Raw genomic sequence first — 22191 nt, forward strand, 5'->3', positions numbered from 1 at the left:
TAGATTGTGAGCCCTTTTGGGATAAGGAGCCATTTAGTTATTTGATTTTTCTCTGTAAACCACTTTGTGAACTTTTATTATTATTATTATTATTATTATTATTATTATTATTATTATTATTATTATTATTATTATTATTATTAATAATAATAATAATAATAATAATAATAATAATAATAATAATAATAATAATAATAATAATAATAGCAGCAGCAGCAGCAGCAGCAGCAGCAGCCTCTGGCATCTCCCCAAAAAGGCTTGGCAGGTGCAGCATTGAGCTTTGGATCATGATTCACTGCACATTGGGTTGCATCCCACTGGTGGGTCACAATCCACAGTTTGGGAAATGCTGCTCAAGCCCATTGTTCTTCCCAAGGTCTAACAGACAGGATGTAACTCATGTTATGTTCAGACTGCAGCACAATGCAGATTTACCTGAGAATAAGTTTTACTGAATACAGTGAGGCTTCATTCTGAGTAAACACTCAGAGGCTTGCACTCTAACATACCTTTTCTATTTTTAAATTCATTTTTCAATATTTATACCTCTGTTTTAAACTATTGTAACTCCAAGAGTTTGAGATGAAATGAGCTAGATTTTTACCTGAAATATAATAAGTTTCAAAGTAGGAAGTGGGAATAAGAAGAGTATCAGAAGAAAATACTTCAACTCTAAGGAAAAACACTAGCAAAGAAATTTGGAAGTCATTGGCCCTCCTGTTTCCTTGATGGGGTAGTGGAGAACGTCTGAAGAGGGCTCAAGTGATTCATTTTAGCATGAGTATACAAAGAAAGCAATGGCTGTGGGCAACTTTCAGCCAATGTGGTCTTAGAGGAAATTCCTTCCTAGCCTTAAATAGGGCAGTCAATCCATGATCATGAGTGCAAACTCTATCTTCAAAGTCATCTCAGAAACAATAGTCACTTGAATGCATGAAAAAGGGAGCAGAACAGCATATACTGTCATCATTCCCAACCTCCAGCATTTCTGCAGGGTGTGTCCGTGCGCAGAAACGTGATTAGGAACGATCTTTCTAGAATTCCCAATCACATCAACACAGCCCTACATGCAGGAAGTTGTATATCTGTACCAACTGTTTTCTGAACATGCTAGGTTGGGGGTAAGCGGAGCCTGCCATCATGATACTGCCCCCCCCTGCATGCATTCAGTGAACACATGATCTTCATATGAAGAAGGCTACAATTATGCTATCTGCTTCAACCAAAAACCTGCCTCTGCTTGTGGAAATCCTTGCTGCTCCCAAGGAAGCGTATGTATGACTATGTCTCAGGTGGGGGCATAAATGCAGATCATATGGGCAGGTACGTCCTGATTCCCAAAAGCTTATAACTGGACATCTGAGAAGAAATTGCATGCTATTTATTTAGTTGTATCTTGAACCTGATGAAGTTCTTCATTTAAAGCTCTGTTGATTTTCATTGGAGGGTAAAGTACTTGTTTAAATCTCTCCCATTGAAATCCATAGTACTTAAAAATGTTTTAATATTGGCTCAATAGAGGCTCATCTGATCTGCTATTCAAATTTGTTAAACTTCAGTGTGTAGCTGCTAGTTCTCATTTCGGCAGATTTCTTTAACCTAAATAGATTCTCTGCACTGGTAGCACTACAAGGAGGGGGAGCAGAGTGAACAAGTACCCCTCCCTGAAAAATTAGTTGTCTCCTCCCATGCAACACTGAGGCAGGAATTTTCCCCAGACTGGTTTGAAAACAAATTGCTACTTCAGAAGAGCAATTTTCAAGATTAAAAACAACACATGAAGAAAAAAGGAAATCTTTCTCTCTCCCCACTTGGTTAGTACTGATTGGCTAGCCACTGTGCTGTCTTTAAGAAAAAATAGACACCTTCAGTTGGGTGGGAGCATGCCGAAGCAGTATGTGTTTGCTTGCTCATGTTGCTTGGCCCTGAGGGTGATGGCTGATGGCCATAAGCAAAAGCAACACTCTGGAATTACTCACACACACAAACACACCATCTTGTTCATATAAGGGCTGAAATGCTCTGACCCCCTTTTTGTATTGCCATTCAGTGCTCCTCTACTCCGTTAACATCCTCTGACAAAACTTCCTCCCTCCCCAAGTTGTTTTTCCGGAGCTAAACAACTAATTGTTGTTGACAGGGAAAAAGAAACCTCAATTTTATGTTGAGAATCTAATCTAGATGTTGAGCCCCATCGGCTGCCATTTACAAATAGGAAATGGATGAATACCCCAGACAGAGCCAAACATGTTTCAAGTCACATCAAGTTTGGCCTTATGGTCTGTAGTTGAGTGGTGCCATCTTATTTACTTACTTATTTGTGAAGCGCTAAACATTTCTAAGTACCACTGTACAGGATCTCTGTCTGCTAGTTTACAATCTAAGAAGACTAGTCACATCTGAAAGGAAGGCAATGAGAACCAGAAAGGGAGGTGGGTAAATAAGTCAGGGAGAAGTCAGGGTGGACAACTGTGTTTCAGTCTGGCTGTTAAAACTGAGGAAGAGACCCATCTGAGAAGGGCATTGCAATGATAAACAGACACAAGGGAGTAAGGACTACAGGTGGAGAATGGAGAGGGAAGCCTTGGACTAAACAAGACAATTGGTGCTTGTACCGGAAAGCTGAGCATTTGCTACTTTTCAGTGCCTTTTCAAATATAAGGGAGAAAGAGAAAAATGTTCAGCTTAATTATTAGCTAAAATGGAAGCTTTTTTAAAAAATTCAATTAAAATCAGAACATTTTTGCTTTTCAGTTATGGAAAGATTATGAAGCATAAACCTACAAACTAAATCAGAAAAAGGAAGATAAAACCTGGCTAAAAATTTCTAAACTACCACTAGATGACACTCTTGAATCACATGTTAAGACAGTGTTTTCTAAACATCGTGAATCTCTCATTTCTGGGGCTACTGTAGTGCCTCCGTGTACTGTCACCCAGCCAAGGAATTTCGTTTCACTCAGTTGGAAAGATGCACCTTTTGATTTAAAAACTCCTGGCTTACCAGGCAAAAGTACCATAGTACAATTTGGTAGGGGTGGTGGGGAGGATCTAAGGACAAAATGCCCCTAAACATATACAAAGTGCTTTTGCTTGGTGCAAAGAACCGGTTTTGGTGGGTCTCTAAAAGTACTGCTAACTTATAGCACATTTGGTCTGTATGCATTTCATATGTCCTCATAAAAACCCTATGAAATGGGAAGTCATGGCCTCTGTGAAGGAGCATAAACTACAATTCCTGGCACTGACTAAAAAGGGAAGGTCTCTGCCCTCACTGGCAACCATGGCCACGTAACAGACCACACAGCCCTGATCCAGGCTATTGGTATGTTGAGCTTTTGCCCTTCTTTTCACCTTCAGGTGGCAATGATATGGCCGCTATAACCAAGAAAAACAAGCGGGATGGATCTGAAGTTACAGAGAGACGTAAGTGAAATATTTTCTAGTGACATACCTGAGTACTTTCTAGACATTGAAGCCAATTCCCACAATTACTACTGAAATCAAAAGAACATACAGTTGCATTGTCCTGGCCTCAATATTTATAAGGCTACATAGTCTGCTGAAGGCACCCTCATTATCAAGTCTTAAAATACACTTGTTTTCAAGCATTTTTCATTTTGAACTCCTTTTCATGCAATTTGTCATTTAGAGATAGTTTCATAAAACTGATTTACTTCCTATTTTTAGGAGCGAGGAGTAGTCTCATAATGATTTGCCTCCCTCAAACACTGTTGTGTTTTATAGCTCTGTGGTGACCCCAGATGGAACTCCTTGGATAACTGTACTCAGTTATCAAGGAGGCCCTGGTGCAAACCCCAGCACTCCCTGCCCGTCCCCTGATGGAATATTGGACACTAGTAGCGCCACCAGTATTGAGGAGTCAGAAATCAGCCTGGTGAGGTAGGCCCTCTGATGGGTGTGAGCCAGGGGTGGCCCAACCAGAACTGATGCTCTCTCGGGTCTGCCACCTCTCTGCTGAAAAAAAAAAAATGAACCCAAAAAACCCCATACTATGCTCTGTGAGTGCTGCTTTGAAACGTCAAAGTCCTGAACTTCTGGGTTTCATGGTAGCTTATGAGGAGCATGGTAAGGAGGGAATTATCTGCTTTGCACTCTAGAGCAGTGCTGCTTGAATCCTGGCCCAAGAGCTGGATCTGGGGTTCGGTTGGATCTGTCCACCCAGTGAGCAGAACTTTCGGTTTTGCCCAGGCACCAGGTGAAGTCCTCCTCATTTGGAGGACAGGGACGTTCTGGGCAATCACGTCTGCCCGGACATCCTGTCGTGCGGCCTCCTGGGATGCCAGGCAGTGGACACAACTACCTGCAGTGTCCCTGCCCTCCGAATGAGGAGGACTTCACACGGCACCCGGGCAGAATGCTTGGATGCAGTCCAGACAGGGACAGCATTCCAGGTGCATAGCGGTAGTGACTTTGAGCACTGCTACTCTAAAACAAAGCAGATCAGTGCAGCTTGGATTCGTACAGATTGGAGGGACAAGTAGCAGCAGACTCAGGGTGAAAAGCACCTGGAATCCACCCCCCCCACACACACACATAGACTCCTCACAATCTGCTGCTGATGCAACCCTCTTCAGGGAAGTGCATAGATCTGCTGGCATTAGTGTGAGCACTTAGCCAGTGTCCCAACTGGCCAAACCCATGATGCATCTCTGCATGTACCCTCATGTCTAAATATGAATTGGAAATGTCTCTGTAATAGCTGAACTCTCTACAAAACATTAGAAAATAAGAAGGATGCAATTCAAGGAGTAGTATACAGCCAGCCTCAAAAAGTGCTTTTATGGATATACATGTGATGTGTAATTCACTGAGCAATTCACCTTGATATGTTTATCTATAGAAAAGTTTTTCTTGCTATACCTCAATAAGTGGGGGGCCTACAAAACCAAGATTCCAGCCCTTCCCTGAATTACATGGATGGTATTCATGGCTCAGGCATGAATATCCAAAGTGACCCTGAACCCAGTGAGTCATTTTTGCACTCAAACAATATTCAATGTTAAGCTTGATCTTTAAAAAGTTTTTTTCCTTTACTGCTCTTGCATAGCTCCTGTTCTCACAATGGGGTTATGCAGGAGAACTTTCTAGTGCTTATGACATAGTCTCATTATTATTATTATTATTATTATTATTATTATTATTATTATTATTATTATTATTATTATTTTACAGTTATTACAGAAACTGTTACCACCAGACTGACATCTCTTCCTCCAAGTAAGTGGCTGCCGTTCTCTCTAGCATTCCTGGAGTCAGAAAGGAAGAAGTGAACAGAGTAAAACTGTGGAGGAGAAAAGAGTGGTGGGCCAATGGGTTGGACCACATGGGCAGGTTGGACCTATGTGCCCAGTACTTCAAGCTGTCCCGATCTTCAAGACCAGTGACAGACAGATCACACAAGACTGTGGGCTCAGTCCTAACCCCTTATGTCAGTGCTTTCCAGCACTGGCATAGCAGTGCCAGTGGGACGTGTGCTGCATCCTGCAGTTGGGTGTCACTCACGGAGGCCTCCTCAAAGTCAGGGAATGTTTGTCCCCTTACCTCAGAGCCTGCATTGCCCTTGTGTGAGTCCTGGAAAGCACTGACATAAGGGGTTGGGAATGCGCACTGTGTTACAGTATAAAATAAATCTTTGCCTCAACTCTGGAACAACTTAAAAAACCAAATGGTACTGGAATAGAATTAGGAGTGTAGGTTTTGGGACTGATGTGTAAGAACTTGTACAACAATTATTTTCTGTTTTCAGAGGATAATATTTAATTTGGGGTAAGTTGTGTAAATGTACTTTGGAGCAACTGCCTAGTTCCACTCGATATATTCCATTACCTTACCCAAATGGTTCGAGTGGGTTTGCTGTCCATTCTGCACAGATCAATTGCCCCTGCCAACACTTACCCATAATTCCCAGTGTTTTTTAACCAGCACACACATGCCCTACCACTGCTGTTGCTGACACCACTTCCTCCCCTTCCCCCTCACCTACTGTTAGGAAGCAGCTGGATGGGCAAGGAGAGGGGAGGTTGAGTGATGAGAGCAGGGTCACTGCACTGCTTCTTCCCATAGCACTTCCATTGTGATTGCTTGCTGCAGCTGTGCTGAAGGAAGAGATGGGTCACCACTGCCCTGTCCTCCTCTCACTTGTTCTCAGCGAGTGAGAAGAGGGTCAGAGCAGTGATTGAAGTGGCTGGATGAGCAGTGGGCTGGAGGAGGGCAGCAGGCAGATGTAGGGGGCAAGGCACTCCTCATCAGTTTGTGTACCCAAGTGATGGTTAGTGTTGCAATCCCACTATCTGCTTTTGATTGTACGAACTCACCTCATTAAAGTTTGTCACATCTCTTGGTCCCTCAGACCTCATCCATTTCTCATTGGAATTTAAATTATGTTGATTTGAGGTGGCTTCGATTTTCTAGCATGGAAGCTGTGTTGAAAATATGACAGGCTGACAGAAAACCATCTGGTCAGCATACAGCCAACAAAGTGGTACCAGAAAAGAGTTATTCATAACAGTAATATGTCATCTACAGTATATGGTAACATATTCCAGAAATGAGCTCTGTATGAGGCTTAGCTAAAATAAGGAGGTCCCCGTGTTTTCTGTTGTGACGATTCTTTTGCCTTTTTCATCCAGAAACTCTCTCATTGTGTTTCCTCTGACAGAAGGAGGTGGTAGTAGTGGGCTCAAAACAACTGCCTATAATGGAGGAAGTGGAGTGGAAAAGAGGACTTACACTCATGGTGGCAGTTATGCCACAGCTAGTAAGTAGTTCTCAAATCAGGACCAAATAAAAACAAAACAAATAAGGGGGAGAAATGGCAAGGGACAACAAGGGGAATTGAAGTTTACAATTGGAAAATGATAGTATGTGTGTGAATAAGAAAAAGATTTCCATTCTTTTGTACTTACTTTCCCATAGGCTGCCTGGCTTCTGATGGGTCTCCTTGGACCTACACCAGTTATTTACCTAGCATAATCCTAAGGAGCCTCAGGAGGTGTGTCAGGCTGGAAGAAAAGGGATAGGACCTTTGCATGCATCTGTGCTGCCAAGATCCTCCCAGCTCCTCCTGCCCTCAGTTTGGCCCACTTGCCACCCTGATCCTCCCCTGAAGCTCCCCTGAACCATCTCTGCTGCCACCTTACCTGCTCCAGAATGGGCTGGGTGAGCTGTTGGCACAGGCATGGGGCCTCCAGCCACTTGCACTGGCAGTCCAAAAGCACATGGCAGCCCCAAAGCAAATGAAAGTGGTCCTGATTTTGCAGTGCCACACTTATGGGAGTGGTGTGTGAGATTTGGATAGCGTTGGGGCCTTAGTTGCCATGTTTTTAAGGGTCATCGCTTAGAATGTAAGTTGATAAAACCATTTATCCAGGAAATATCACCATATAATTATATGTCCTTGTAACTTTTCCATGTAACCCAACCACTTGTTGGTACTGCACCTTGGTGTAACCTGAGTAACACCTAACAGAGGCGTTAAGTGTGATAGCTCCCAGTAAAAATTAGCCGTATATCAGTTTATCTGATTTGCTGTAGAACAGCAATGCCCTAGAGCAGTGGTTCTCAAACTGGTGGCTCTCAACCCACCAGTTCATGTAAAGGTTCCTCCATCCCTTTAAGGGGCGGGAGGAAGAGGAGAGGCAGGGAAGTGATCCCCAGGATTGCAACCATATGGGGGGGGCAGGGGGTGCTTTTGACTTACATTTTGTAGGCAGGGCTGCTGCAGGCTGCTGGAGGTGCAGGGAACCCTGCACATCCCTCTGCAGCACTCCCCGAGGCTTGGAACATTTGGAAAAATTGGGCGCAGACCACTTCCATTTTGCAGGAAGTGCTTTTGCTCCTGTTGTTGCTGAATGTTGCAAGCCTTGGGGAGTGCTGCGGAGGGCTGCTCAGAGCTCCCCACACCTCCTGCAGCCTACTGCGGCCCAAGCTACATAACATGAGTCAAAAGTATACCCCTCACCCTCCCTTCGTGACACAATCCTGGGGATCACGTCGCTGCCCTAGCCCCCCCCCCCCCCCACAAAGACATACTGAGGGAGTAAAACTCCCTCAGAGTTTGAGAACCACTGCCCTAGAGAACATAATGGACATTTAGGGACCAATCCTATCCAATTTTCCAGTGCCGATGCAGCTGCAGTGTAGCCCTGAGGTATGGGAACAAATGTTCTCTTACCTTGAGGAGGCCTCTATGACTGCCTCCACACCACAGGGTGAAGCACATGCCAGTTGGCACAGCTGCATTGGCCCTGGAAAGTTGGATAGGATGGGGCTTTTTTCAGCCAAGGATTTGTTCATTCAGCCATCCTATGGAAATCACCAAAACAGGGTTGGTAGACATGCTCCTTTGAAGTATTTCCCTGTGTTAGACCCCACAGCTTTTATTTTAAAACCCTTCAGCTTTTATTGGTCTTCATGGGTCAGACACTCGCCTCCCAATTTCAAAGAGACCTGTAGAAGTAACATCCTCAACTAATTAATTTGGAACAATGTGTTTTCTTTTAATGGTCCTAATTGATTGGTCTTTTGGAGCTCTCTGTTTCCCTGGCTGTCACGCTAATCCATTCCAATATTTGCAGCAGGATTAAAATAGTCAGGATTTCTTACAGTAATAAACTCTTGATGTTTCTGTGTTAATGCTGTGCTTTGCAAGTTGGTGGAACTGCAAAGGTTGGGTACCCTAACAGAGGTACTCTAACAAAAGCACACTGTTCCTGATACTCATAGTTTAATGGTGAAGTCAACAAATAGTACAAACCTCAGAACCACAAACAGAATATACAAGAACAGCCCTCTGCGGAGTTTACAAAGGGCTCTCTTCATAAATTGGAGGATGACATGCACCATTATTCACATGACTGTATCTTGTTAGATCACAGCCATCTCTCTGTTTGGCGATCCAACAAAAATCCAAAGGCTGAATTCATACAGTGATCTTATCTTTTGAGAAACTGCATAGTAGCTTAATGATTCCAAATATGGCTTTTATTTTGCTATACTGTAGGCAGAAACGTGTCCAGTATTAATACAAGCTTCTTGAGGACTTTGGTTTGCTTGAATTTATACAGTCCATACAAAATTTCAATTTTGAGGGCAGGCCACTGAAGGAGGTAATAGAAGTGAACTTTCCACCTGACAGGAGGAAGAAGATATTATCCAAAGGGTGAATACTAGTGCCCTCAGAAGGGTCCACTGCTGATTCCTGAAACTATTTCCATGATTACTTTCAAGTATTGGCAGTAGAGCCCACCCAGGTAGAAGGGTAGTTTGCTGAGAGGGTCTTTGCAACCAGAATCTGTGCTGATTAGAGTCCTTGAACATACATTGATTTTGTTCCAGGGAAACCACTCGGACTTAATTGGCTTAAGATCAAGTAGGCTCTCCCATCTTAAGAACTATACTCAAAAATCAGTTTGAACAAGGACTATAAGTGTTTTTAAATATCTTGTTGAAATATTTTAACAAAGATGATTTATCGCAAAAGTGAGCCAAACAATGTACTTGTCCTGCAAGTTCTGGGCCTCTCCCACCACTGAGGAAGAAGTTGCTTCCTCTCCAAAACTACTGGTGGTAAAAACTGTTTTCCCATGACAGCAATTTAAGATGATTTGTCTAAACTTAGGCTAATCCATCTCGACTTTTATCTCTTCAGAAATGGAGCTAGGCTTTGTGGCTCATCTATAGACCTCATGTGGCCAAATGACTAAAGACAAACTCCATCATCTGTCACAGTCCAATCCATGTGTACATGTCTAGCATATATCTGAGGAGGTTTTGTTTCATCTATAGGTGGAAATGCTAGAATGAATACCTCCTCTTCCTCCTACAAGCAAGCCACCTCTCCTTGCTCTACTCTTCCCAAATCACCTGGTTCAACCTTTGAACGAAAAACCTATTCCACCCGCTATGCAACTTATGAAGGTATCATAGTTCAAGAAAATAGGGGGCTAGGATTATACTGTGACCATTCCTATCGTTGCCTGCCAGTGGGCCATTGTCCTCCAGATATCAACCATTTTTGGACCCATTTGTTCTTTCAGTGACCATTTGTGTTCTAGTGCAAGAAAATACTGTCATCTCTAATCATTATTTTGGGTCATGGCAAGATATGCTGTTGTCTAGTGTTACACTGTAGTCAGCAATTATAATCATTTATCTCTTTTTCACAGATTTTTTTCCTCACTTGGCTTGCAGTTTGATCAATAATTATTCTGTCTACATCTTTTAGTAACTTTAAATTCCAAATAAAGCATTTGATACCCTATATTACATCTTTGAGGTATGACATAGTCTTGAACTGTCTTGCTGTACAAAACATACACTGTATAAACTTTTCTAAATGAAACTTTTTTTTCTTTTTCAGGGAGTTCCAGTGCAAATTCTTCTCCAGAACTTCCAAGAAAAGATTTTGGTACATTTCCTTATTATTAAGATAGTGAAGGGCAAGTTGAGGACACTTGCATATTAATACCTTATGATCAGGGAGTTTGAAATTCTATGATTAAAAAAAATCCCCATATTCTTCTGATAGCATAAATCATGCAAGCAAAACAGATTTGCATACATTTATTTAAAAGTCAGTTTTTGTTCTGGTGCAGAACGTTTTCTTAAAATAAATTGAATTTTTCTAATAGCTGTATGGTTCTAGTGGAGATGGAGGGATGCATATGTCCGATATTTCGGAATAATAGTCATATGATGACTAGGTGCCTGAACCACAAAAGTTATCTGATGCAATGGCAGAACTCCCTCCTTCCTTGTGAACCAGTGGAGTCAACCAAGTTCCAGTGCATCCATCACAAGTCTAGAGGCACTTCCAGATGGACTTGTAGCACCAGCCAGTCATTGCTTTTCAGTTTTCTCTTGCAGCATTCCTCCCACACTACTTAGAAATAGTATGTTTTGGGGCCACAATAGATTCTCTCTCTCTCCCTCTCTCTCTCTCTCTCCCTCTCTCTCTCTCTCTCTCACACACACACACACACACACACACACACACACACACAAAACCCTGTTTTACCTCTCCTGTTTTTGCTGTAGCCTGTTGAATCTTGGTATTGCCTCTCAAAAAAGAATAGACAGAACAACATGAGTAGCAACAGTCCATAACTCTGTGATCAATGCCCCACTGTACTGTTGTTCTTGAAAACTAAACCTCAGATTTACTCTGTTTACATCTGATGGTGTAAATACAGGGAATGTATAGGAGATGATACATGATAGATGACAACATTGTGTGAAACCCTCTGTAGAGGATGAGTGAACAAACCATCACAGACTAAACTTCCAATAGAGAAGTGTCCCAAAGCTACATGTTTACCACAGCTGTGGAAATATGACCAATGCTTCTTCATTCCTGTCCACACCATTGTGATGCAGGACCTTTGCCAATCAGGTCCTAGGAATGCAGGGGTGGTAATGAGAGAGAGAAGGTTTTGCAGGATGAATAAATTCACATCCCTGTTACTTGAAAAACCAAATAGGCTTCCAGTGCTTTTTGAGCTTCCCGCTTGTTTTCAAAATCATCCACGTGAAATGAGCACTGTAACATAGCAAAGAAAGAATTGTGAGCTTCTTGGATCCATTCTTAGCTACCTGCTTATGAGGTTTTTTGGGGGGAGGACGGGGGGACGTATTACACAGTTGGTGCTGAATGCATGATATTTGTAAGGAATAATGGATGGAAATATTCTACAAACCCACTAGACTAGGAAGGAAGATGCCCCCAAAGCGAGGGAGCCCCACTGAGATGTGAAGACAATCTTACTGAATTAAAGGAGTTAGAAGAATTATTCACTTACCCAAATTCCACTGTGTTCACTTCTGGGAACACCAGCTGAGCGACTTCATGTAGGGACTCCGTAAATGACTTGGTAATGTTTTCCCCCAGAAAAAAATCACTCATTCTTATTAATTTGAATTAAAGAGCAAACTGAGTGCATAGAACATGCACCCACTCAAGTAATCCAGATAGCATGTATTTGAATATAAATGTTAAATTTCAGTTTGGTGTGATTGAGTAAAAGATGACTAGTTCTTGGTTATTTCATTTATCATTGGCAGGTTGTATTCCTATCTTAAGAAAAGTTCAGAATAGGTGATAATCAGTTGAAGAGAGAGCCTGTCATCTTATGTTGCTTTGCATTACATATATGAACAATTTGGCATACAAGCATCAATTATGTTTAGTCATGTCTGCAATAAAACTTGAGAGATCACCCACATATACTTGCTATCTTGTAACCCTCACAAAAATATTCCTAGGGCAGCTGTGTACCTAGCTAAGCTGAGGCTACTTTAGGTTGTTATGGGCACAGTCCAAGCAGGTCTACTCAGAAGTAAGTCCTATTGTGGTTAATGGGACTTACTCTCAGGAAAGTGAGATTAGGTTTGCAGTGTTAGAGTCAAGAGTTCTTAAAAAGCCAAAACGAAGGGATAATCCAGACACAGAATATTTTTTTAAATGCACAATATTAGTGAAGTAGGTTCTGCAATTTGGAGGTCTTCACCTTGCTTCTATTTTTTTTTTTTTTAAATTATATTCCAAAGAAAATGAACAATTCTTTTGATGTTCACAGGTTCCTCTGCTACCAGGGGCCGAAGCCAAACCCGAGGTAAGCTATTATACATTTATAAAAACTTTACTGGTGTTTAAAGAATTTAGGTTTACCCAGGGGTATGTACATGCCAAGTGGAATGTTTAACTTTTTTTCCTTTGAACTTTAGTTTTCATGCTGTATCACAAGAAACTTTTGAAAGTTTCTTCTGTATTTAAAAATGGTCTGCTATGTGGCATCAGGGGCCTAAGAAACTGGAGAGCAAAACCCTCTTCCTCGGACCTGGAGAACTTGGGCCAAATTAACATTACAGATCTGTGATTATCTTTAACTTTTTTTAAAAAAAAAAAGTAGACATGGTTTACTCAATAGGGGGAATGATTTACATTGAGAAATCAGCATGAGCAAAAAAGGGTCAGACTTCTCCCTTTTTTGCATTACCATGGTGTCCCATTCACCTTCACTCCCCCCTCTACCACAAGCTGATTATTTTTTTAATGTAAAAATATGGATCTGATTATGGATCTTCAAGCAGCCACTTAGATGTTTGTGTAGTTGGACCAGTCCTGGTCAATTCCCTTTTGGTTCATCTATTTGTTCAACTACTAGTTTCCAAGTGGTAATTGGATAAAATAGCATCTTGGAATATTCACATATGTTGCTGATGATGAAGGAAGATTGGTGGAGGGTATTAGAAGTGTAAACAAAATGCAATAAAATGGTAGCTATTGTCGTTGCAGAAAGATAATGTCAAAATGAGCTGTTAGGCAAGTCATGTGAGAATAGAAATAAGTATACTGTAGCTATCAAGTTTTGGTGGACTTGAATGCTTCCTTCCAGAACCTATCACAAGCTAAGCAGTATCAGAAGTGGAGCCAGAGGAAGGGCAGAGTGGTAAATACGGCACGGTTTGCAATGCGCTGCGTAAGTGCCCCTCCTCCTCAACATTGGAGCCATTCAGGACAGCAATGGTACTTTGCTGTCACTGCCCCGAATGACTCTGACACTGTAGCAGAGGGGCACTCACACGGTGCATTGCAGAGCATGCCATACTTACCACTCCACCCTGTGTAGCTCCGCTTCGGAGTAGTATACATTTCTATGTTCCAGAGATGTGCACAGAACATCAAATTACCAATCTTGTGCTTGTGCTTTACAAAGAGCCTTTTCTTTCTTTTTGTCTTGCACAGAGAGTGAAATCCGAGTGAGGCTGCAGAGTGCTTCTCCATCAACCAGGTGTAAGTATCATTGCTGGGTTTTTTGGAAGTTTGAACAAAGGTTGTCAGACTGGCTTCTGATTAAAAATCCATGAGTTTCAGCAATGACCTTTCTTTTTGACCACTTGCTAATCTGTTTTTCCATGATGTCATAAGATATGTGGAATGGCGACCATATGAAGAATCACAACAAGATATTGGGTGGAAATGGGATCACAATATCTGACGGTTAAATTACATGCTGTTCTAGAGCAGAAAGTGTCCTGGTGTAATGTTTTTGGGAGGGTCCCTAAATTATAAATTCTATACAATATCTGGGCAGCTTGACAGTGAGCTGACAGAACAGGAATAGTGAGGTTTATAGCATCCTGTACTGTCCATATACACCCATTATTTTTAAGATCCAAAAATATGAAACATTCAATTTTCTACTGAAATAATGTTCTTCATTTGCAACTGAGAGAATAATGTTTTATGTTAAATAATTAATTATGCCTTCTGCATTTGGAAATTAACATTTGGGCTCCGTCTTCCCTCTCAGGGACAGAACTAGATGATGTCAAGCGACTTGTCCGGGGAAGTCGATCAGCTAGTGCCAGCCCTACTCGATCCCCATCAAGCACACTCCCTATACCTAAGAAAGCTGTTGTGGAGACCAAGATGGTGACAGAGAGCACCCAGTCAGGTAAAATGTTGTTGGACTTTATGGAACACCCACCAAGAGATTTGAGACCTCAAGGATCACATCATGTTGTCTATTGCAACATGAACGAACAGAACAGTAGGAGCAGGATACAAATGTAAATTCAGCAGCACCAGTATATTCTGTAAATTCTGCAAAAATTCTGTACATTCTGTAAAAAAGTGCACACTGGTGCTGTAAATTCAGGATGTAACGAGCATGGGTCTGAGAAGACCCATAGGCCACTAGGAAGCTACTCAAAGGTAAGTAGAAAATATTTTACTTACCTCTGGCAGGCCTCCTGATCACCCCTTCCACCATTGGACATAGTGCATGCTTTGTCAGCGCAGCTGCAGCATTGGTAATGGGGGAAGATAGGATTGACCAGATACTTGCAGAATACGGCACATCTTTTCCTCTCATTGTTAAGTAAACGTCTAATTCTGAATCTCATTCATTGATTTTTCCTTCAGTGTCAGGAACCTACGACACAACCATCTTGAATGCTGCCCTCCCGCCATACATGTGGTCCTCCACCCTGCCTGCAGGGTCATCTCTTGGCGGCTACCACAACAACTTGACTCAAGGTTCATCTTTGATCAACACCGCAGCCCATTCTACTGGATCAGGTACAAAAACCATGAGATGACTGGTTGGGGTTGCATGGTTAACATAAGAAATCTTAAGGGCTATGGAGGAAGAGCAAAGGCAATAAGATGCATCTTAATTATATCCTACATTTCACCTGCCCAACTCAAATGCACCTGCAAATCTAACTGACTGTTGTATTTTCAGTTAAGGAATATTTCCTTAGGCCAGATTGCCTCCATGATGGCTTTGATTCCCTGGGTTTTCCAGTTGGTGGATGAGGTTGGGGGAAGTTGCCTTACCCTGCATTGTGCAACTCAACTCACTTACTTGAACCATCTTTTATTTGTTGTACTAAAGGTATCTTTCCCTTGAAGAATATCCTTTCCTTAAAGTACAACTGAATAGTAAGAAAAGAGGGGTTGTTAAGAGCCAAAAGACCACTGCTGATAATTGCCTGCACATCTAACCAGCTCCTTGCTTATATTTCAGCCTCTTTCAGTACTAGCGAGGAGTAGGAAATGCTACTGAAAGAAGTTTGAAATATCTGCCTGAAAAGTTATATCATGATTTAGCAGTCTACTTTCTAAGAGTTTGCGTAGTTTATGACAAAAACAGTGTCTCCTTGAGGACTTTGGTGATATTAGGGCAGAGATGGAAGGACTGAAAAAAGCAATGATCTTGAAGGCTTCTTTTGGTGTATTTGTTGTATGTTTTCAAATGGGAAAGTGGGTATCTTTATTGATCAGACAGCTACAGAGCAGGAGGTTATGCCATGCCCGTATATACTGGAATTTCTCCATCTGTAGTTTATAGCCTATTTGTTGTCTGTCCATCTTTCTCTGCAGTGTTCGGAGCCCCAAACAACCTAACTCCCAGCTCCTCTGCTCTGAATGCAGCCCTCAGTACTTCTTCAACAGGTGTGTTTTCCTCATCATTTTCTTGTTCTTCTTTCCAAGGTGCATGGGGCATTAAGAGAGGAAACTGTATGCATGGTTCTCTGTTTTCCAGTTCCTCATGTTAGTGGCACCAAAAAGCCATGTACACCTGCACTTCTTTCAGTGGGATTACTCCAGACCTGTATCTCTGTAAACAAAGCTACTCCAACATCTTCAACAACCTTAAACAAAGAACTCTATCAATCTTAAACAAAGATTTCTTTTTCTTTTAGACAACTTTTAAAAAGCAGAGTAGATCAATATCTTTATTCTCTTGTGACAACTCAAGGCATGGGCCTGTGTATACATCAGACTTATATATTTGTAAATGAGCATTTCAAACATGGCTCAGCTGCTACTCTTCAACATGGTCGACCAAGCATTTGTCCCACCAGAAGGTTTATCTTCTGAAGACAAACCTATCTGAAGGTTTGTCCCTAAGTGGGCCACTAGACATGGCTGGCAGGATGTCTTTGGCCTGGCAGGTCACAAGTTGTGCAGGCTTGCTGTACAACTTGGGCAAACTTGTTGGAAGGAGCAATTGCAGAGGTATCAAGGTGCCTCTCAATCAACCCTTGCCTGTGCTGAGATGTAAGTCAGACCAGAGAATTTCCCATTTGTCTCTTACACCAGTGCAATTCTTGCTAGGTTGTTGTGATATCGAAGATAGAAATGAAAAGACATCTAATATATAGATTTATATATAGATGTCTATATATATAGAAATATATTTCTAATAATAGGTCTCCTATGTGGGCTATTTACATGGAGTATGTTCTGGGATGTACTGCCTGAGGGAAGGTGATTAGAAAGGAAGGCAAGATTCACTTTTGGATATTGCCAACTGCAATGATTTATGAGGAGGTATTCTAGCTCCATTGTGATATATGAACAAAATCATTTGACAATTATTCCCAGCTAGAAATGCGGGTAGAAAGTTATGGGTAGAAAGCTGAAATTCTCCTTCTGAAGCTCCAAATTCCAAACTGAGAACTCCCAGTGATAACAGTACATGAGTACATGAGATGTTCAGGCATCTTTGAGAGGGCAAGGAGGGACTTATATGAAGCATATGGTGGGCCAGCTCAGTTGATTAGCTCGTACAATGCTGGAGAGGTCTTCAGCATTTATTACACATCCGTTTCCAACCATCCTTCCTGTAGTGGGATTTCTTTGACTGTGTTTGCTTGTTTCTAAATTTGTACTTCATCCCAGGTCATTTTTCTCTGTAGTATTTGGTGTTCAGAACAACTTGGTTCCAAATGTGCATGCAACCACCAACAGTGCAACCACAGCCTCTACAGGTCAGTAATTCTAAATCAGCCACATATCTTCGATAAGAGCCATTTTAGAATAACAGCCATGAGCCTTAGCAATAACTTCTATCTGGATGAAAGTTGAAAAATGGCTCCCTACCCATTTTCTTAGGCATCTCAGCTAATATGGCTATGATGTAGTCTCAGATTGGCCTACTACTAACCTCAGTAATAGCTGGCTGGTCAGCAGGTACTGCCTAGAAATCCTTAGAAGTACAAGAAGTATTGCTTCTTGTTTAATGCTACCAGAAATGTGTGGTGAGGTCCATGCCTAGGAAGGCACAGACACATGAATACACACTCAAGGCCTAATCCTAAATAGTGTGTGCTGGTTTACTGCCAGCATGCATTGTCACAAATGTGCTCAAAACACGTTTGCGAGCCCTTAGTGCTAGTGGAGCGCCAGAGATAGTGCCGGTGGAACACTGGTACTCTATCACTCCGCGGTCGCCTGAACCGCCAGGCAGTAAAGAGGTAGGTGGGGTTGTGGAGGGAGGTGGCGTTCTGGGGTGGGGAGGTGGGGGGAGCGGAGTATAGCTGAATGCTATTACAGCTGAATGCTACTGCTACCAATTCTGGTATGAGGGAGAAGCCATTTAGAATCCTTCCTTAGGCTTTCTGTGATAGTGAACTGAAGAGATGTCTCTTCTCCTTCCCTTGTTTTAACAGCAGCATATGGGGCAAAGAAAAATACTACCCAGAGTTCTGGTGTAACTAGTACTGGTATGTCTACCTCGTCCACAACTGGTGAGTCTGTCTCTCATTTCACAGAGTTCAGAAAAGTGATCTCAGCATAACTGATGGTGCAATAGTCTCTCTAAATATATAGCTTATACATTTTTGCCATGCAATAGGGCAGGGGTCTCTAAACTTTTTGACCGAAGGGTTGAAAGGGGTTAAACTTTTCAAATATCTGGCACAGTGTCGAGGGCTGGAAAAAAAAAAATTTAAATAAATACATTAGAGATGGAACTTAGATGAATGAGTAAATGAATGAATGGGCTCAAATGCCCAGGATTTCTCCAAGCACCAACACAGCCCAAGAAATAAAGCACACACTTAAATGGACCCCCATTCCCCCACCCCACAAGCACAACTCTGGTTGTGTTTGATCAACTGGCCAGAGGCTCTCAGTAGATCAGAGGCTGGCTGCGGGCTGGATAAAGACTGGCTGCGGGCTACATTTGGTTCCCGGGCCGGGGTTTGGAGACTGCAATAGGGTATAAAGTTGTATCACTTCAGTGGTCACTAGTGATGTCACAGGCATTATCTAGTAGGCACCAGTAACAGTACCTCTTTTACATTAGTAATAATGGAAATTGCTATATGAAGTAAAGGGAAAGTAATTTTTTTTACCAATGATAGTATCTTGGCTGTTTTCAGCACCACATGCCCGATCTCGTCTGATCTCAGAAGCTAAGCAGGGTCAGGCCTGGTTAGTACTTGGATGGGAGACTGCCTGGGAATACCGGGTGCTGTAGGCTTATACCATAGTCTTTCGAGACTGAAGGTTGCCAACCAACCATCTTGGCTGTTAGGAAAAATGTAATAACCCTCTAATGCAAACCACAAGGAAGTATTTCAGAAAGTCACTTTTAAGTTCCCTTAACAGAAAATATCAGATCCCAGCACATTTTGAGCTAAGGCACTCTTAATAATGAAAAATGTGAAATATGTGTTTACAAAATATGTCATTAGAAAGACAGAACATATTTACAGATAAAACTAATAATTGAATATCTAACAGAAACTACCACTCAAACTTCCTCCACAGCAGGTCATTTCAAAAACATCTTCTTCACTAAATTAGGATCCAATATAGAGGTTTTCTATATAAATAGGGGAAATTTCCAAGGGATAATTGTAGGTGGAAGAGGAAGTGACTTGTGAGATGCTTCTCAGAATGGTCACAATTGTCATCCAATAAATGCTTACAACACTTGCGAAACTTTCTTCCTCACAGCAAAAAGAAACATCAGAATAGTTGTGTTTGCTGAAGCAAAAATTCCAGTTTACCCGCAATTTAGGTTAGCAGACAGGCAGCCCAATCCTAACTTGTGCTGGAACAAGCTAGCCAATTTGCCTGTGCTGATTCCAGCACAAGGTACATTTCCCCTTGCCCTGTGTCGTGTGCCACCCATCTCTATGGGACTACTTGGATCTGGTCAGCGAAATCCTTAGGCCGGCACAAACTCACCAGGTCTGGTGGAGGCCAGCACACCTCCTTTTGCCAGCCTACCCCACTCATGCGTTATCACAAAAATGCCTTATGGCATGTTTGTCACACTTGTAGGCTGGCACAGTGGACTTGTGTCAGCCCAACATCCAGGTAGTACTGCACTTTAGGGGCCAAATCCTAGGTAACATTCCCTTACCTTGAGAACTGGCTCAGAACTGGCCAACTGTTACCTTGAGGAGACCTCCCTGACCGCCCCCCCGATCGCAGGATGCTGCGCATGTCCCATTGGCACAGCTACACTGGTGCTGGAAACTTGGATATGATTGGGCCCTAAGAGCCAAGTCCTATCCCCCACCATGCTAAAGCATACAGCCATGCCAAAAAGGCATGCACTGCATCCTATGGGGAGGGGCAGATGACCTGAATGCAAATGGAAGGTAAGTAAAAAACATTTTTACTTGTTTGCCTGTAGGTCGCCTATGGGTCTTCTCATACATACATTCTCATCTTCTCGTACACCACCCATTTTACTGACCAAGGAGAGAAAAGGGGCAGGACGTTTTTCAAAAGAGAGGATATGATCTGACATGTGCGACTGTCACCAGATCCACCCCCTCCCTCTCCCTGCCCACCACTGGTTCCTCCACCAAAGCACCCTGCCCACTGCCTGCCTCTGCCACTGAGTTACTGGCGCTCTGGCAGTGCAGCCTGATGTTAGGATTGGGTGATTAGGCTGCAATCCTATGCACACTTTCCTGGGCATAAGCCCCAATGAACTAAATGGACTTCTGAGTAGATATGAAAAGGACTGAGCATGAAGCATTTCTAAATAATGACTTCTTCACAAATCTGGATCTTGTTCACTGATTGTGGGGTTGTTATGGGGTCTGGTGAGTTCAGTAGGAGGTTCTTTCCATATCATCTGAAAAGACCCAGAAATACTACTTGCATTGAAATACATGAACCCTCCTTCCCCTTTATAGCACCTTTTTATGCTATAAACGTTTGTCTGAAAAGACCTTCCCTCTGGCTGATGACTGTGGGAACCAAAATTAGCAACAGGAGAAATTTACCTATGGATGTTGTTAATGTGATTAACCACTAGATGTGGCTGTTGCTGTTTAAAGTTAAAATGAAAACTATTTAAAATAGTTGATGGCCTAATTCCTCTTTCTTTGTCTGTTTTGCAAACTTTTTTCCCCCTTCTCAGAGTGGAGCAAGCTCTGATTTAAACCAGGCTATGTAATCAAAAAACCAAATCCAATGTCCTCAATTAGGACTTTGTACTAGAAAGCTTTCTGTATCGGCTTATTGAATAAATCAAAGGACATAGGTACATTACCTTTGCATCTGACCGCATCAGCAAGCCTGTGTAGGTCAGAGTATCATTTCCTAAAATGTTTTGAGCCTCCAACCTCCCAGGGTCTTGGTCCATCAGTACGTGGGGAAAAAATGTGTCTTAGGCAAGACATCAGGATTTGGAACCAAATCTCCTGAAATTTTCTACTGTCACCCACTGGGATTATTTTGTTTTAAATTACTTGCGTTCTTAGTGATTATGTGCTTCCAATGTCTTTTCTGGTATTGCTGATAGCAAAATGTCATGTTTGCTAATCATGTAATATAAAGAAAAGTTTACTCTCTCCAATCAGGAATTGATATTTTAGCCTGAAAATTCCTGTGGGGGTGGGAGTGAGGGAAGGGATGACCAAATTACTCCAGCATAATTAATGGTTGGCAGCCTTCAGTCTCGAAAGACTATGGTATAAGCCTGCAGCACCAAGTATTCCCAGGCAGTCTCCCATCCAAGTACTAACCAGGCCTGACTCTGCTTAGCTTCTGAGATCAGACGAAATCGGGCATGTGCAGGGTAACAGTTGCATAATTATTTTTAGGATATAAAAACACTATTTTGGATTAGGTTGCCACCTTTTCTGGCAGTACTTCTGTGCATTTCACAATCGTGACAGGCAGAAATTCACAAGATAGAGCTTTATCCAGCATATAAAACAACTCTATGCTCCCCCCAGAAGAAAGCAACCCAAATCCCAATGCTGGGGGGTGTGTGTGTTTGTAAATCATAGCCTGGGAACTAAATGCCAAAACCTGGAATGTTCAGCCCCATAAATTAATTTTGAGATACGAACTGTGGTGAAGTCCTTCCATAATACTGATTAGCAGCAGGATTGCTGCAACTTCTTTCCTCACCTTCTACCCATTGTGTACCTCTCTTAGCTGCCACCACCACAAACATCCAGAACGATGACTTTCTTAGCAAAGACTGCAAGTTTGTGCTCGTGCAGAAAGAAAATGTGACTCCCAAGAAAGAGATGGAGCTGCTGATCATGACAAAGGACAGTGGAAAGGTTTTTAACGCTTCCAGCAGTGGGCTCAGCGGAGGTTCGTTTCCTTCCTATTCTTTATGATGTATCCGAAGTGGTGGCTTATGTTCCATTCCTGTGTTACCATAGTGGTGCTGGAGCTGCTGTCTCATTGGTTCAATCTCATGCCATTCTAATATAGTCTAAAAGGGAATACAACATGGTTTCTTCCAGTGTTTCCAAATGTATTAATGCAGTGATTTTCAGCCAGTGTGCTGCAGCACACTGATGTGCTGCAAATGGTCTGTCGGTGTGAAGGAGTGTAGGGGGAGGGTCAGTTATTAGTAGAGCCATTGGGGGATAACAATACCC

General features: G+C 42.2%; 1 protein-coding gene across 1 annotated transcript in view; it reads left to right on the forward strand.

Annotated features, from left to right (window-relative positions):
• Positions 1-3371: 3371 nt before the first annotated feature.
• The window catches only part of COL17A1 (collagen type XVII alpha 1 chain), a 69857-nt gene continuing 51037 nt past the window's right edge, over positions 3372-22191 (forward strand). Inside the window, exons 1-13 of the mRNA XM_066621468.1 lie at positions 3372-3426; positions 5197-5241; positions 6683-6781; positions 9811-9942; positions 10385-10432; positions 12600-12635; positions 13769-13816; positions 14337-14480; positions 14951-15106; positions 15914-15985; positions 17236-17307; positions 17959-18066; positions 21734-21898. Coding sequence (XP_066477565.1) covers positions 3372-3426; positions 5197-5241; positions 6683-6781; positions 9811-9942; positions 10385-10432; positions 12600-12635; positions 13769-13816; positions 14337-14480; positions 14951-15106; positions 15914-15985; positions 17236-17307; positions 17959-18066; positions 21734-21898 — 1180 coding nt within the window. The remainder of the gene's footprint in view (positions 3427-5196; positions 5242-6682; positions 6782-9810; positions 9943-10384; positions 10433-12599; positions 12636-13768; positions 13817-14336; positions 14481-14950; positions 15107-15913; positions 15986-17235; positions 17308-17958; positions 18067-21733; positions 21899-22191) is intronic.

This window comes from Tiliqua scincoides, chromosome 3 (genome assembly GCF_035046505.1).
Source record: "Tiliqua scincoides isolate rTilSci1 chromosome 3, rTilSci1.hap2, whole genome shotgun sequence".
Taxonomy (NCBI): Eukaryota; Metazoa; Chordata; class Lepidosauria; order Squamata; family Scincidae; genus Tiliqua; species Tiliqua scincoides.